The sequence below is a fragment of the Panulirus ornatus genome, chromosome 57, assembly GCF_036320965.1.
Source record: "Panulirus ornatus isolate Po-2019 chromosome 57, ASM3632096v1, whole genome shotgun sequence".
NCBI classification, from domain to species: Eukaryota; Metazoa; Arthropoda; class Malacostraca; order Decapoda; family Palinuridae; genus Panulirus; species Panulirus ornatus.
In genome coordinates this window covers 18,157,768-18,175,491 of record NC_092280.1, presented here as the reverse complement: position 1 = coordinate 18,175,491, position 17,724 = coordinate 18,157,768, and the positions used below count along the sequence as shown (strand labels likewise).

Here is a 17,724-nt window from a genome sequence, read left to right as displayed (position 1 = left end):
GGCATTGTTTTGTCTGTTTTCCTTGCGCTACCTCACTAACGCGGGAGACGGCGACAAAGTATAATAAAAATATATAAGTATTAAATATATATAATAATAAAAAATATATAATATATATATTTTATCTTATTATACTTAATTACCGTCTCCCACGTCAAAGGGGTAGTGCAAGGAAACAGACAAAAGAATGGCCCAACCCACCCATATACACATGTATATACATAAATGCCCACACACACACACACACACATATACATACCTATACATTTCAACTTATACATTTTTTTTTTTTTTTTTGCTTTGTCGCTGTCTCCCGCGTTTGCGAAGTAGCGCAAGGAAAAAGACGAAAGAAATGGCGCAACCCACCCCCATACACATGTATATACATACGTCCACACACGCAAATATACATACCTACACATCTTTCCATGGTTTACCCCAGACGCTTCACATGCCCTGATTCAATCCACTGACAGCACGTCAACCCGGTATAACACATCGATCCAATTCACTCTATTCCTTGCCCTCCTTTCACCCTCCAGCATGTTCAGGCCCTGATCACACAAAATCTTTTTCACTCCATCTTTCCACCTCCAATTTGGTCTCCCTCTTCTCCTCGTTCCCTCCACCTCCGACACATATATCCTCTTGGTCAATCTTTCCTCACTCATTCTCTCCATGTGCCCAAACCATTTCAAAACACCCTCTTCTGCTCTCTCAACCATGCTCTTTTTATTTCCACACATCTCTCTTACCCTTACGTTACTTACTCGATCAAACCACCTCACACCACACATTGTCCTCAAACATCTCATTTCCAGCACATCCATCCTCCTGCGCACAACTCTATCCATAGCCCACGCCTTGCAACCATACAACATTGTTGGAACCACTATTCCTTCAAACATACCCATTTTTGCTTTCCGAGATAATGTTCTCGACTTCCACACATTCTTCAAGGCTTCCAGGATTTTCGCCCCCTCCCCCACTCTATGATCCACTTCCGCTTCCATGGTTCCATCTGCTGCCAGATCCACTCCCAGATATCTAAAACACTTTACTTCCTCCAGTTTTTCTCCATTCGAACTTACCTCCCAACTGACTTGACCCTCAACCCTACTGTACCTAATTACCTTGCTCTTATTCACATTTACTCTTAACTTTCTTCTTTCACACACTTTACCAAACTCAGTCACCAGCTTCTGCAGTTTCTCACATGAATCAGCCACCAGCGCTGTATCATCAGCGAACAACAACTGACTCACTTCCCAAGCTCTCTCATCCCCAACAGACTTCATACTTGCCCCTCTTTCCAAAACTCTTGCATTTACCTCCCTAACAACCCCATCCATAAACAAATTAAACAACCATGGAGACATCACACATCCCTGCCACAAACCTACATTCACTGAGAACCAATCACTTTCCTCTCTTCCTACACGTACACATGCCTTACATCCTCGATAAAAACTTTTCACTGCTTCTAACAACTTGCCTCCCACACCATATATTCTAAATACCTTCCACAGAGCATCTCTATCAACTCTATCATATGCCTTCTCCAGATCCATAAATGCTACATACAAATCCATTTGCTTTTCTAAGTATACATACATATACATACATATACATATATACACATATACATATTCATAATTGCTGCCTTCACCCATTCCCATCCAGCTACACATGAAATAGTACACACACACATGCAAATACACATCCCGCGAGGTAGCACTAGGAAAAGACAAGAAAAGGCCACATTCGTTCACACTCAGTCCTTAGCTGTCATGTGTAATGCACCGAGACCACAGCTCCCTTTCTACATCCAAGCCCCACAAAACTTTCCATGGTTTACCCCAGGCACTTCACATGCCCTGGTTCAATCCAATGACAGCACAACGACCCTGGTATACCACATCATTCCAATTCACTCTATTCCTTCCATGTCTCTCACCCTCCTGTATGTTCATGCCCCAATTGCTTAAAATCTTTTTCACTTCATCTTTCCACCTCCAATTTGGTTTCCCACTTCTTGTTCCCTCCATCTCTCACACATATATCCTCTTTGTTAATCTTTCCTCACTCATTCTCTCCATATGTCCAAACCATTTCAACACACCCTCTCCTGCTCTTTCAACCACACTCTTTTTATTACCACACATCTCTCTTATCCTTTCATTACTTACTTGATCAAACCACACACAACACACATTGTCCTCAAACATTTAATTTACAACATAACATCCACTCATGCCTTGCAACCATATAACATTGTTGAAACTACTATTCCTTCAAACATACCCATTCTTGCTCTCTGAGATAACATTCTCTCTTTTATCACATTCTTCAACACTCCCAGAACCTTCACCCCTTCCCCCACCCTGTGACTCACTTCCTCTTCCACGGGTCCACTAAAACATTTCACTTCCTCCAATTTTTCTCCATTCAAACTTACATCCCAATGAACTTATCCCTCCGCCCTACTGAACCTAATAACCTTGCTCTTATTCACATTTACTCTCAGCTTTCTCCCTTCACACACTTTTTCAAACTCAGACACCAACTTCTGCAGTTTCGCACTCGAATCAGCCACTTGAGCTCTAACATTGGCGAATGACAACTGACTTACTCTCCAGGCCCTCTGGTCCCAAACAGACAGCATACCCACCCCCTCTCCAAAACTACTGATATATAAGTTAAAAAGTCTTGGTGACATCACACAGCCCTACCTCACATATATATGTATACTGAACTTTTGCTCAACTCCATCCACTCTTACACGTGCATTTGTTATTTTATAGAAGGCTTTCACAACCTACACTTTCTGCAGATCTATAAAAGCTACAAACAGTTTCTCATCTTTCACCAGATACTTTCCACATTAATTCTCACTGTGTCTTTCCCAAGACACCCGTTCCTCACTTATTCTGTAGTCAGTCACTTTCATCACATTATCAATCAACACTCTTGCACACAAATTTCCTGGTATACTTAACAGATTTATTATTATATCATCATACTTAGTTGCTGTCTCCTGCATCAGCGAGATATCACAAGGAAACAGACGAAAGAATGGCCCAACCCACCCACATACACATGTATATACATAAAGGCCCACACACGCACATATACATACCTATACATTTCAACTTATATGTACAAATACATACAGAGATACATACGCATAGACACATGCACATATTCATGCTTGCTGCCTTCATCCATTCCCGTCACCACCTCACCATACGAAATGGCACCCTCCTCCCACTGTGCATGCACGTGCGAGGTAGTGCTAGGAAAGGACAACAAAGGCCACATTTGTTCACACTCAGTCTCTAGCTGTCATGTGTAATGCACAGAAACCACAGCTCCCTTTCCACAGCCAGGCACTACAAAACTCTCCATGGCTTACCCCAGACACTTCACATGCACTGGTTCAATCCATTAACAGCACATCAACCGCGGTACACCACATCATTCCAATTCACTCTATTCCTTGCACGCCTTTTACCCTCCTGTATGTTCAGGCCCCAATCGCTCAAAATCTTTTTCACTCCATCCTTCCACCTCCAATTTGGTCTCTCATTTCTCGTTCCCTCCACCTCTGACACATCTATCTTCTTTGTCAATCTTTCCTCACTCATTCTGTCCATATCATCAAACCATTTCAATACAGCCTGTTCTGCTCTCTCAATCACACTCTTCTTATTACCACACATCTCTCTTACCCTTTCATTACTTACTCGTTCAAGCCACCTCACACCACATTTATTCTATAATTTCCTTTGAATAAAAGAACAATAATAGCTTTCATCCTATCATCAGCTACAACCCTCTGCTTCTATGCTATATTACATATCAAATGCATCCACTCTATCAAACTTTTTTTTCAGTACTTCAAAATTTCAGATGTAATCCCATCCACTCCAAGTGCCTTTCCTACCTTCAACCTCATTATCCTCCTTTTTACCTACCTTCTTATTATAAGCCCCTGCACTTGCTTTCTTTACATTTTAACCTACCTTCTTATTATTGACCCCAGCACTTGCATCCTTTACATTTCATTCTCCATCCTTATGCATGTAACAATTGCTGCCTCACCTTCTCCCATGTTCATTAGGTCTTCAAAACACTCTTCCCATCTCCCTATATATCCACTGATAACCATTTCTTTCCCTACACCTTAAAGCTTTGGAATTTTCAACCCTCTCATGTTTTTCCTAACTGCTATGATCTGGCATATTTCAAAAGAGGTTATTCACCTCCTCCAAAATCCATAAATAACTTTCTTTATCTCTTCTTTTTCCCTCTCACTAACCTCTCTATATTTCAATTGAGCCCCGGCCTCAATGTGGACTTTTATCTGTGACTAGAGTCCCAAATGTAATAAATCAAAATTGTTTTTCATATTCATTCATCTATTTTACTTAATCGCCGTTTCCCATGTCAGCGAGGTAGAGCAAAGGAAACAGACGAGAAATGGTTCAAACCAACCACATACACATGCATATACATAAATGCCCATACATGCACATGTACATTTCAATGTATACATACATGCATACACAGACATATACATATATACACATGTACACATTCATACTTACTGCCTCCATCCATTCCTGTCACCACAGCGCCACACATGAAATAGCATCCACCCCAGTGAAGGAGCGCCAGAAAAAGACAAAAAAAAGGCCACATTTGTTCACACCCAGTCTCTAGCTGTCATGTCTAATGCACCGAAACCACAGCTCCCTTTCAACATCTAGGCCCAACAGACCTTTCTGTGGTTTACCCCAGATGCTTCACATGCCCTGGTTCAATCCACTGACAGCACATCGACCCCAGTATACTACATCATTCCAATTCACTCTATTCCTTGCATGCCTTTCACCCTCCTGTATGTTCAGGCCCCAATCACTCAAAATCTTTTTCACCTCATCCTTCCACCTACAGTTTGGTCTCCTGCTTCTCCTTGTTCCTTCCACCTCTGACACATATATCCTCTTTGTCAATCTTTCCTCACACATTCTCTCCAAAAGTCCAAACCATTTTAACACACCCTCTTCTGCTCTCTCAATCACACTCTTTTTATCATCAGACATCTCTCTTACCCTGTCACTTCTTACTCAATCAAACCACCTCACACCACATATTGTCCTCAAACATCTCATTTCCAACACATCCACTTCCTCCATACAACCCTATCTATGGCCCATGCCTCACAACTAATTAACACTGTTGGAACCACTATTCCTTCAAACATACCCATTTTTGCTCTCATGAGATAACGTTCTTGCCTTCCACATATTCTTCTCTCTCCCAGAACCTTTGCTCCCTCCCCCACCCTGTGAATCACCTCCACTTCCATGGTTCTATCTGCTGCTAAGTCCACTCACAGATATCTAAAACACTTCACTTCCTCCAGTTTTTCTCAAAAAAAAAAAAACTTTTTTTTTCAAACTATTCACCATTTCCCGCATTAGCAAGGTAGCATTACGAACAGAGGACTGGGCCTCTGAGGGAATATCCTCACCTGGCCCCCTTCTCTGTTCCTTCTTTTGGAAAATTAAAAAAAAAAAGAGGGGAGGATTTCCAGCCCCCCCGCTCCCTCCCCTTTTAGTCGCCTTCTACGACACGCAGGGAATATGTGGGAAGTATTCTTTCTCCCCTATCCCCAGGGATAGAAATCCTCCCCTCCCTGTATTTTAACTTAAAAAACTTACCTCCCAATTAATTTGTCCCTCAACCCTGCTGAACCTAAATAACCTTGCTCTTATTCACATTTACTTTCAGCTTTCTTCTCTCACACACTTTACCAAACTCAGTCACCAACTTCAGCAGTTTCTTACCCAAATCAGCAGCTAGCAATATATCATCAGCGAACAACTGACTAACTTCCCAAGCCCTCTAATCCACAACAGGCTGCATACTTGCCATTCTCTCCAAAACTCCTGCATTCACCTCCCTAACAACCCCATCCATAAACAAATTAAACAACCATAACGAACCCCTGCCGCAAACCGACATTCACTGGGAACCAATCACTTTCCTCTCTTACTACTCGTACACATGCCTTACATCCTTGGTAAAAACTTTTCACTGCTTCTAGCAACTTACCTCACACACATACTCTTAAAACTTTCCACAAAGCATCTCTATCAACCTTATCATAAGCCTTAATTATTTTATTCATTATACTTTCATGCTGTCTCCCACGTTAGTGAGGTAGAGCAAAGAAACAGACAAAAGAATGGCCCAACCCACCCATATACACATGTATATACATACATGCCCACACACGCATTTATACATACCTATACATTTCAACATATGCATACATATACAAAGACATATACACACTTTTACATATACATACTTGCTGCCTTCATCCATTCCCGTAGCCTCCCCACCACACATGAAATGGCACCCCCTCCCCACAAGCACGAGGTAGTGCTAGGAAAAGATAACAAAGACCACATTTGTTCACACTCAGTCTCTAGCTGTCATGTCTAATGCACTGAAACCACAGCTCCCTTTCCACATCTAGGCCCCACAAAACTTTCCATGGTTTACCCCAGACACTTTACATGCCCTGGTTCAATCCAATGACATTACATCGACCCCGGTATACCACACTGCTCCAATTCACTCTATTCCTTGCACACCTTTCACCCTCCTGTATGTTCAGGCCCTGATCGCTCAAAATGTTTTTCACTCCATCCTTCCACCTCCAATTTGGTCTCCCACTTCCCTCGTTGCCTTAATACATAAAATACATACATTAAAATGGGATGAGTCATAGAAGTCAAGAATCCAGGCTATGGAAATGAGTTACTTGAGAAGAGTATATGGTACGACTAAATGGAACGAAGAAATAATCGGGGGGTGTATGAAAGGTCTGATATGGCAGGGAATGAATTGTGTCATGGCAGACTGAGTGAAATGTATCACTTTAAGGGGGTTTGGACATGTGGAAAAAATGAAACAAGGGGAATTTACAAGAAGAGTGTGTGACAGTACAATTAGAGGCTGGTGTGAAAGGAAGACTAACTGTGACATGGAGATACAGAATGGAAGAGTATAGGAAGGAGAGAAATGGGGAAAGAATGCACAGAACCAGGGAACATTGTATGCTAGGGAGGCCTGTAAGGAAAGAGATAATTGGAGACTATTTTGTTGTGGCCATCCCCTTGATGGGAGCTCCCAAAGAGAATGGGCATCAGGTTAATATATAGATAAGAAGATATATATAGCTTCTCAAATCATATACTCAGCTCTTACCCAGTATCAAAGTGAAAATTGAACCTCTAATTATCTTTCAATAACTCAATCTATATCAAATATAGCATGCTATATCCCACACTAAAACTGCAGCAACTAATGAATAATTTCCTCCGTAGCCTTGTGTACATCACTCTGGTAGAACCACAGTTAGAGCACTTCAAACATCTGATAGAAAATAAAGAACAATAGTCTGGTTATCCAAAAAGCAAAGTAGTTGCCTTCTGCTTGAGAACAATAGTCTGGTTATCTAAAAAGCAAAGTAGTTGCCTTCTGCTTGAACTAAATATTGATTTAAGACATCAAATAAGCAGGATGCACCCACCAGATGAGGTAAACTTCTCTGACAGAAAACAAAACTGAAGAGAAAAATAACCAATAATCTTTCTATTCTATTAACCGATATCTTTGATGCCTGTTCCCATCTGGAACTCTCTCAAGGAAGTGGACATGACAATAGGGTTTCCATAACTAATGAACCCCAAAGTTGCTTCCTAGCCTTTAGTGCCTCATCCTTAACAGGCAACTCGTGCAATGTTTGCATAGGCTCCTATCTAATGTTCCTAATGACTACTGCTACCTAATGCTGCTGCCGAATGTTCTTATTAACTACTTCTACCTCATGCTCCTCCCTAAATGTTCCAAATACTGGTTTTATCTATTACTCCAACCACCTTGCCAAAAGGGATGGCTAGCGCATAGTGCTCACCGCAGGTAAATCTAGAGTTAAGAAGAATGAGCTATGCAAGTTCAATGTTGTCAAATGTTATGAATGACAAGAAGAGACTGTTTGTTTGTGGACAGAATGACAGTAGTCCACTTGTGGATGGCAGAAAGAAAAGACAGCTACCTGCATCAGAGGAGTGAAACTTGGAAACCACCTAAGAACTGGCTCACTGAACAGCCATCACTAATCCTCCAGATATCCAGGTAGGAAGCATTGGTAATACACCTCCCTGGTCACTGGCTGCCATCCAACTACTACCTCACAATTACCATGATGAAAGAGAGCTGCTCACCTACATCACGCATTGTCCCTTTCCTTGATACATGCATTAACCCCTGACTTTAATGGAAATATTCTATGTTACATACATGCATTATGCTAAATATTACCAGGAACACCATCAAGCAGGTGGCCATGGCAAAAGTCTCCATAACTAGTGAACCCCAGTGCCACTTCTTAGCCTTTAGTGCCTCACCCTTAACAGGCCACTGGCAAAGGGCAACTCTAGCACAGAACAGAGCATCAAATAAGAAATCCATTTGTAAAAAAAAAATTAAAAAATATATTGACTTGCATGTGTCACATGGACAAGTAAGTATGTTAACAGTTTATGAATTATCCTGAATACAAAAGATTTTTCCACGAATCCAATAAGTTAATTCTATCAGTATATACAATGCACAATTTACTAATCTCCCACAACAAATAACTGTTACTCAATCATTAATCCCTTCTTTTTCTCTATATGAGCATCAGCTCAAGCTGGAAATTCTTTTACCTTATTTTATGCACATCTACAGCAGGGTCAACAAAGAGTGAAGCCAAACTTGATTTTCCAACTCCCTGAGTCCCCATCATTGCCACAACCAGAAAGTTGCTTTGGTCCAACAGGTACTGACTCAAGTCATCACAAAGGTTGAGGCTTTCATCTAGAAGTCTTACTGGACCCTTCATCATCCTCTCTGGTGTGAGAGAAGCTGAAAACAGAAGTAATGCCATTTGAAATGTATCACTTTATTATAATATTTCTTATTGCTAATTTTCTATATAAAATAGAAAAGGAAGACTTTATTAACACAACTTACACTCGAACTGCAAAGTCTTGAGCCATTTCACCATTAAAGTGGCTACAAAAATCACATAAAAATAACTTCACTGTTCCTTCCTTTACAGTGCTTCATTCATTGTTTGAGAATGATGAATATCTATTGTATTTCATTTCATTTGTTTCTTCCTTCTGACTTTTTCCCGCAAAGTTAATGCTGTTCTCTAATACAATACTTTACTAGTAACACTTGTTTTCAACCCCTATCTTTCCTTAAGCTTTGTTCTTAATTAAGTTCCTCAACCACTGTTGTCCATCAGCTTATTACTAAATACAACAGAACAAATTATATATATGAGTAAATAATGACAAGACTTTTTTCAGAGCACATCAAAGTATTCTGTAAGTGAAACATCCATCCAAAGCTTTGTATGGGACAACATCTACAATCAAACCACTACAAATTACAGCCCTTGTAAATGATCCCTAGTGCAACTAGCATAACTTACACCCACACACACACACACACACACACACATAGAGTATGAGAGAGAAAAGGTTGACAAAGAGGATAGATGTGTCAAAGGAGGAGGAAACAAGAAGTGGAGACCATATTGTTGATGGAAGAATGGAGTCAAAAAAAGATTCTGAGTGATCAGAGCCTGGACATGCAGAAGGATGAAAGTCTTGCATGAGATAGTGAATTGGAACGATATGGTATACTGGGGTGAACGTGCCATCAATAGACTGAACCAGGGTATGTAAAGCATCTGGGGTAAACTATGTTAAGGTCTGTGGGGCCTAGATGTGGATAGGGAGCTTTGGTTTTGGTGCATTACACATGACAGATAGGGAGTGGATGTGGCCTTTCTTTGTATAGACTGCTCTCATGTATTTGAGAGCTTTACAAACTGTCAGCCCAGAATTTCTGAATGAGGAATTTAGTAATATTGATACCATCAGGATGTGAAGCATCTGGGGTAAACCATGGAAAGGTCTGTGGGGCCTGGATGTGGATAGAAAGCTGTAGTTTCTGTGCATAACACATGAAAGGTAGAGACTGAGTGTGAAAAAATGTGGCCTGTTTTGTCTGTTTTCCTGGCACTACCTCGCTGAAGCAGGGGGTAATGATGCTGTTTCCTGTAGGGCAGGGTAGTGCCGGGAATGGATGAAGGCAAGCAGGTATGAATATATACATGTATATAAATGTCTGTGTATATGTTGATATATAATGTATGTATATTTGCGTGTGTGGACGTGTATGTATATACATGTGTATGGGGGTGGGTTGGGCCATTTCTTTCGTCTGTTTCCTTGCGCTACCTCGCAAACGCAGAAGACAGTGGAAAAAAAAAGTACGTATATATACGTGTATAGGCATTTATGTATGTACGTATATTAAGAATATATGGTGTGGGAGGTAAGTTGTTAGAAGCAGTGAGAAGTTTTCATCGAGGATGTAAGGCACGTGTACGTGTAGGAAGAGAGGAAAGTGATTGGTTCTCATTGAATGTAGGTTTGCGGCAGGGGTATGTGATGTCTCCATGGTTGTTTAATTTGTATATGGATGGGGTTGTTAGGGAGGTGAATGCAAGAGTTTTGGAAAGGGGGGCAACTATGCAGTCTGTTGTGGATGAGAAAGCTAGGGAAGTGAGTCTGTTGTTGTTCGCTGATGATACAACGCTGGTGACTGAGTTTGGTAACGTGTGTGAAAGAAGAAAGCTGACAGTAAATGTGAATAAAAGCAAGGTTATTAGGTACAGTAGGGTTGAGGGTCAAGTCAATTGGGAGGTAAGTTTGAATGGAGAAAAACTGGAGGAAGTGAAGTGTTTTAGATATCTGGGAGTGGATTTGGCAGCGGATGCAACCATGGAAGCTGAAGTGAGTCATAGGGTGGGGGAGGGGGCAAAAATTCTGGGAGCATTGAAGAATGTATGGAAGTCGAGAACCTTATCTCGGAAAGCAAAAATGGGTATGTTTGAAGGAATAGTGGTTCCAACAATGTTGTATGGTTGCGAGGCGTGGGCTATGGACACAGTTGTGCGGAGGAGGGTGGATGTGCTGGAAATGAGATGTTTGAGGACAATATGTGGTGTGAGGTGGTTTGATCGAGTAAGTAATAATAGGGTAAGAGAGATGTGTGGTAATAAAAAGTGTGTGGTTGAGAGAGCAGAGGAGGGTGTTTTGAAATGGTTTGGTCACATGGAGAGAATGAGTGAGGAGAGATTGACAAAGAGGATGTATGTGTTGGAGGTGGAGGGAACGAGGAGAAGTGGGAGACCAAATTGGAGGTGGAACGATGGAGTGAAAAAGATTTTGAGTGATCGGGGCCTGAACATGCAGGAGGGTGAAAGGCGTGCAAAGAATAGAGTGAATTAGAACGATGTGGTACATCAGGGTCGACGTGCTGTCAATGGATTGAACCAGGGCATGTGAAGCGTCTGGGTTAATCCATGGAAAGTTCTGTGGGGCCTGGATGTGGAAAGGGAGCTGTGGTTTTGGTGCATTATTACATGACAGCTAGAGACTGAGTGTGAACAAATGTGGCCTATATTGTCTTTTCCTAGCGCTACCTCGCACACATGAGGGGGGAGGGGGTTGTTATTTCCTGTGTGGCGGGGTGGCGATGGGAATTAATAAGGGCAGACAGTATGAATTATGTACATGTGTATATATGTATATGTCTGAGTGTGTATATATATGTATATGTTGAGATGTATAGGTATGTATATTTGCATGTGGACGTGTATGTATATACATGTGTATGTGGGTGGGTTGGGCCATTCTTTCGTCTGTTTCCTTGCGCTACCTCGCTAACGTGGGAGACCGACAAAGTATAATGATAAATAAATAATATATAAAAAAAAATAAAATAAATAAATAATAAAATAAATAAATAATATATAAAAGATAAATAAATAATATATTTATTATTATTTATTTTGCTTTGTCGCTGTCTCCCGCGTTTGCAAGGCAGCGCAAGGAAACAGACGAAAGAAATGGCCCAACCCACCCCCACACACATGTATATACATACACGTCCCCACACGCAAATATACATACCCATACATCTCAATGTGCACATATATATACACACACAGACACATACATATATACACATGCACACAATTCACACTGTCTGCCTTTATTCATTCCCATCACCACTTCGTCACACATGGAATAACATCCCCCCCTCATGTGTGCGAGGTAGCGCTAGGAAAAGACAACAAAGGGCACATTCATTCACACTCAGTCTCTAGCTGTCATGCAATAATGCCCGAAACCACAGCTCCCTTTCCACATCCAGGTCCCACAAAACTTTCCATGGTTTACCACAGACTCTTCACATGCCCTGATTCAATCCATTGACAACACGTCGACCCCGGTATACCACATCGATCCAATTCACTCTATTCCTTGCCCTCCTTTCACCCTCCTGCATGTTCAGGCCCCTATCACTCAAAATCTTTTTCACTCCCATCTTTCCACCTCCAATTTGGTCTCCCACTTCTCGTTCCCTCCACCTCTGACACATATCCTTTTGGTCAATCTTTCCTCACTCATTCTCTCCATGTGCCCAAAACATTTCAAAACACCCTCTTCTGCTCTCTCAACCACGCTCTTTTTATTTTCACACATCTCTCTTACCCTTACATTACTTACTCGGTCAAACCACCTCACACCACATATTGTCCTCAAACATCTCATTTCCAGCACATCCACCCTCCTCCGCACAACTCTATCCATAGCCCACGCCTCGCAACAATATAACATTGTTGGAACCACTATTCCTTCAAACATACCCATTTTTGCTTTCCGAGATAATGTTCTCGACTTCCACACATTCTTCAAGGCTCCCAGGATTTTCGCCCCCTCCCCCACCCTATGATTCACTTCCGCTTCCATGGTTCCATCCGCTGCCTAATCCACTCCCAGATATCTAAAATACTTTACTTCCTCCAGTTTTTCTCCATTCAAACTTACTTCCCAATTGACTTGACCCTCAACCCTACTGTACCTAATAACCTTGCTCTTATTCACATTTAGTCTTAACTTTCTTCTTTCACACACTTTACCAAACTCAGTCACCAGCTTCTGCAGTTTCTCACATGAATTAGCCACCAGCGCTGTATCATCAGCAAACAACAACTGACTCACTTCCCAAGCTATCTCATCCCCAACAGACTTCATACTTGCCCCTCTTTCCAAAACTCTTGCATTCACCTCTCTAACAACCCCATCCATAAACATATTAAACAACCATGGAGACATCAAACACCCCAGCTGCAAACCTACATTCACTGAGAAACAATCACTTTCCTCTCTTCCTACACGTACATGTTCCTTACATCCTCGATAGAAACTTTTCACTGCTTCTAACAACTTGCCTCCCACACCATATATTCTTAGTACCTTCCACAAAGCATCTCTATCAACTCTATCATATGCCTTCTCCAGATCCATAAATGCTACATACAAATCCATTTGCTTTTCTAAGTATTTCTCACATACATTCTTCAAAGCAAACACCTGATCCACACATCCTCTACCACTTCTGAAACCACACTGCTCTTCCCCAATCTGATGCTCTGTACATGCCTTCACCCTCTCAATCAATACCCTCCCATATAATTTACCATAATTTAAATAATCTAATAATTCAAATAATATATATGTATATGTGTGGACAGGTCATTCTTTGTCTGTTTCCTAGTGCTGCCTCGCTGACATGGAAAACAGCGATTAAGTATAAAAATGAAAATATAACAAAATCAGGATGAACCTTTGCTATTCTTCCTATGTACTGGACAAGTGTAAAACCAGGTCTAGGAAGATTTATTATGAGAATGTGACACATGACAGAAGGTCTACCAGTAACATTCTGTGTTTACCCTATCACAAACCTTTTGAACCCATCATTCCACTACTTAGGCTACTTGATGTAAAATTAGTTTTCTCTTACAAGAGCACTGTAAAGAAAATGTAAAAAACAACCCAAGTATAGACAATAGTATACTTTACAGAATTCCTTGTAAAACAAGTAGCTCGTTTACTTGGGACAGATGGCCAAAGACTTAAAATCTCATGTATGTAAACATAAATACTCAGTATGCACTAGTCAAGAATCTAGTGCTCTGTTTGCTCACACGAATGAAAACTCACATCTCACTGACTGGTCCAGAGCTTATTCAATCTTAAAAGTTTTATAAACAGAAATCTATTTTTACAAAAGTTTTATAAATAAAAATCTATTGGAATCTGCTCTTATGCAGCTGCATGATGGTAAGAATATGAATGTTAGTAGAGGCCTATTTAGTTTAGATATCATTCTACATTTATTTCACGGTAACTTGAGCAAGAAGGTTGATGAACTGACACACCCATAGTGACCCGAGTATTAGCGTTGGATTTTGTTACCGGAGTGTCCTCTGACTCAACAAGTTACCATACTTCCCTCTGCCTGCTTCATCACTGTGTCAGATGTAAACCTGTTAATAACTACCGGGGTGTCAGTGAATTTTCTGCCATCTGTGATTTGTTACTATTCGTTTCCAAAGATGTTGAAATATACGAAACCACTTAAGCAAGTTTTCCTGCTTTGATTTTACCTCGTGGTGTACACATTCATCTGTAATCGTCACGTCTGCTTCATGAATACATCATACATGTATGTGTATGTAGGTGAATGTATGTGTGTATATATATACATATTCATATACATTTATTTATATTTTTTCTTTATCGTTGTCTCCACGGTTGTCTCCCACGATACTGAGGTAGCGCAAGGAAACAGACGAAAGAATGGCCCAACCCACCCACATACACATGAATATACATACACGTCCACACACGCAAATATACATACCTATACATCTCAACGAATATATAAACACAGACATATAAATACGTATATACACATGTACATAATTCATACTGTCTGCCCTTATTCATTCCCATCGCCACCCCACCACACGAAATAAGAACCCCCTCCCCTGCATGTGCGTGAGGTATCACTAGGAAAAGACAATAAAGGCCACATTCGTTCACACTCAGTCTCTAGCTGTCATGTATAATGCACTGAAACCACAGTTCCCTTTCCACATCGAGGCCCAAAAAAAAACTTTCCATGGTTTACCCCAGACGCTTCACATGCCCTGGTTCAATCCATCGACAGCATGTCCACCCCGGTATACCACATCGTTCCAATTCACTCTATTCCTTGCACACCTTTCACCCTCCTGAATGTTCAAGCCCCAATCACTCAAAATCTTTTTCACTCCATCTTTCCACCTCCAATTTGGTCTCCCACTTCTCGTTCCCTCCACCTCTGACACATATATCCTCTTTGTCAATCTTTCCTCACTCATTCTCTCCATGTGACCAAACCATTTCAAAACATCCTCTTGCTCTCTCAACCACACTCTTTTTATTACCACACATCTCTCTTACCCTATCATTTCTTACTCAATCAAACCACCTCACACCACATATTGTCCTCAAACATCTCATTTCCAGCACATTCACCCTCCTCCGCACAACTCTATCTATATCCCATGCCTCGCAACCATATAACATTGTTGGAACCACTATTCCTTCAAACATACCCATTTTTGCTTTTCAAGATAATGTTCTCGACTTCCACACATTCTTCAACGCTCTCTGAACTTTCGCCCCCTCCCCCATCCTATGATTCACTTCTGCTTCCATGGTTCCATCCGCTGCCAAATCCACTCCCAGATATCTAAAACACTTCATTTCCTCCAGTTTTTCTCCATTCAAACTTACCTCCCAATTGACTTGTACCTCAACCCTACTGTACCTAACAACCTTGCTCTTATTCACATTTACTCTCAGCTTTCTTCTTTCATGCACTTTACCAAACTCAGTCACCAGCTTCTGCAGTTTCTCACACAAATCAGCCACCAGTGCTGTATCATCAGCGAACAGCAACTGACTCACTTACCAAGCTCTCTCATCCACAACAGACTGCATACTTGCCCCTCTCTCCAAAACTCTTGCATTCACCTCCCTAACAACCCCATCCATAAACAAATTAAACAACCATGGAGACATCACACACCCCTGCCGCAAACCTACATTCACTGAGAACCAATCACTTTCCTCTCTTCCTACACGTACACATGCCTTACATCCTCGATAAAAACTTTTCACTGCTTCTAACAACTTGCCTCCCACACCATATATTCTTAATACCTTCCACAGAGCATCTCTATCAACTCTATCATATGCCTTCTCCAGATCCATAAATGCTACATACAAATCCATTTGATTTTCTAAGTATTTCTCACATACATTCTTCAAAGCAAACACCTGATCCACACATCCTCTACCAATTCTGAAACCACACTGCTCTTCCCCAATCTGATGCTCTGTACATGCCTTCACCCTCTCTATCAATACCCTCCCATATATTTCCCAGGAATACTCAACAAACTTATAACTCTGTAATTTGAGCACACACTTTTATCCCCTTTGCCTTTGTACAATGGCACTATGCAAGCATTCCGCCAATCCTCAGGCACCTCACCATGAGTCATACATACATTAAATAACCTTACCAACCAGTCAACAATACAGTCATCCCCCTTTTTAACAAATTCCACTGTACCATCCAAACCCTCTGCCTTGCTGGTTTTCATCTTCCGCAAAGCTTTTACTACCTCTTCTCTATTCACCAAATCATTTTCCCTAACCCTCTCACTTTGCACACCACCTCGACCAAAACACCCTATATCTGCCACTCTATCATCAAACACATTCAACAAACCTTCAAAATACGCACTCCATCTCTTTCTCACATCACCACTACTTATCATCACTTCCCAACTTGCCACATTTGTTCCCTTGTCTTACACACTTTATTTACCTTCTTCCAAAACATCTTTTTATTCTCCCTAAAATTTGATGATACTCTCTCACCCCAACTCTCATTTGACCTCTTTTTCACCTCTTGCACCTTTCTTTTGATCTCCTGCCTCTTTCTTTTATACATCTCCAACTCATTTGCATTATTTCCCTGCAAAAATCATCCAGATGCATCTCTCTTCTCTTTCACTAATAATCTTACTTCTTCATCCTACCACTTACTACCCTTTCTAATCTGCCCACCTCCCACGCTTCTCATGCCACAAGCATCTTTTGCGCCAGCCATCACTGCTTCCCTAAATACATCCCACTCCTCCCCCACTCCCCTTACCTCCTTTGTTCTCACCTTTTTCCATTCTGTACTCAGTCTCTCCTGGTACTTCCTCACACAAGTCTCCTTCCCAAGTTCACTTACTCTCACCACTCTTTTCATCCCAACATTCTCTCTTCTTTTCTGAAAACCTTTACAAATCTTCACCTTCACCTCCACAAGATAATGATCAGACATCCCTCCAGTTGCACCTCTCAGCACATTAACATCCAAAAGTCTCCCTTTCCTGTGCCTATCAATTAACATGTAATCCAATTACGCTCTCTGGCCATCTCTCCTACTTACATACGTATACTTATGTATATCTCTCTTTTTAAACCAGGTATTCCCAATCACCAGTCCTTTTTCAGCAACCCATTTCAATACACCCTCTTCTGCTCTCTCAACCACACTCTTTTTATTACCACACATCTCTCTTACCCTTTCATTAATTACTCGGTCAAACCA

General features: G+C 41.1%; 1 protein-coding gene across 1 annotated transcript in view; it reads right to left on the bottom strand.

The window, feature by feature from the left end:
• Positions 1-17,724, bottom strand: part of LOC139766211 (nonsense-mediated mRNA decay factor SMG9) — a 69,474-nt gene that overhangs the window by 38,440 nt on the left and 13,310 nt on the right. Inside the window, exon 4 of the mRNA XM_071694516.1 lies at positions 8,793-8,991. Coding sequence (XP_071550617.1) covers positions 8,793-8,991 — 199 coding nt within the window. The remainder of the gene's footprint in view (positions 1-8,792; positions 8,992-17,724) is intronic.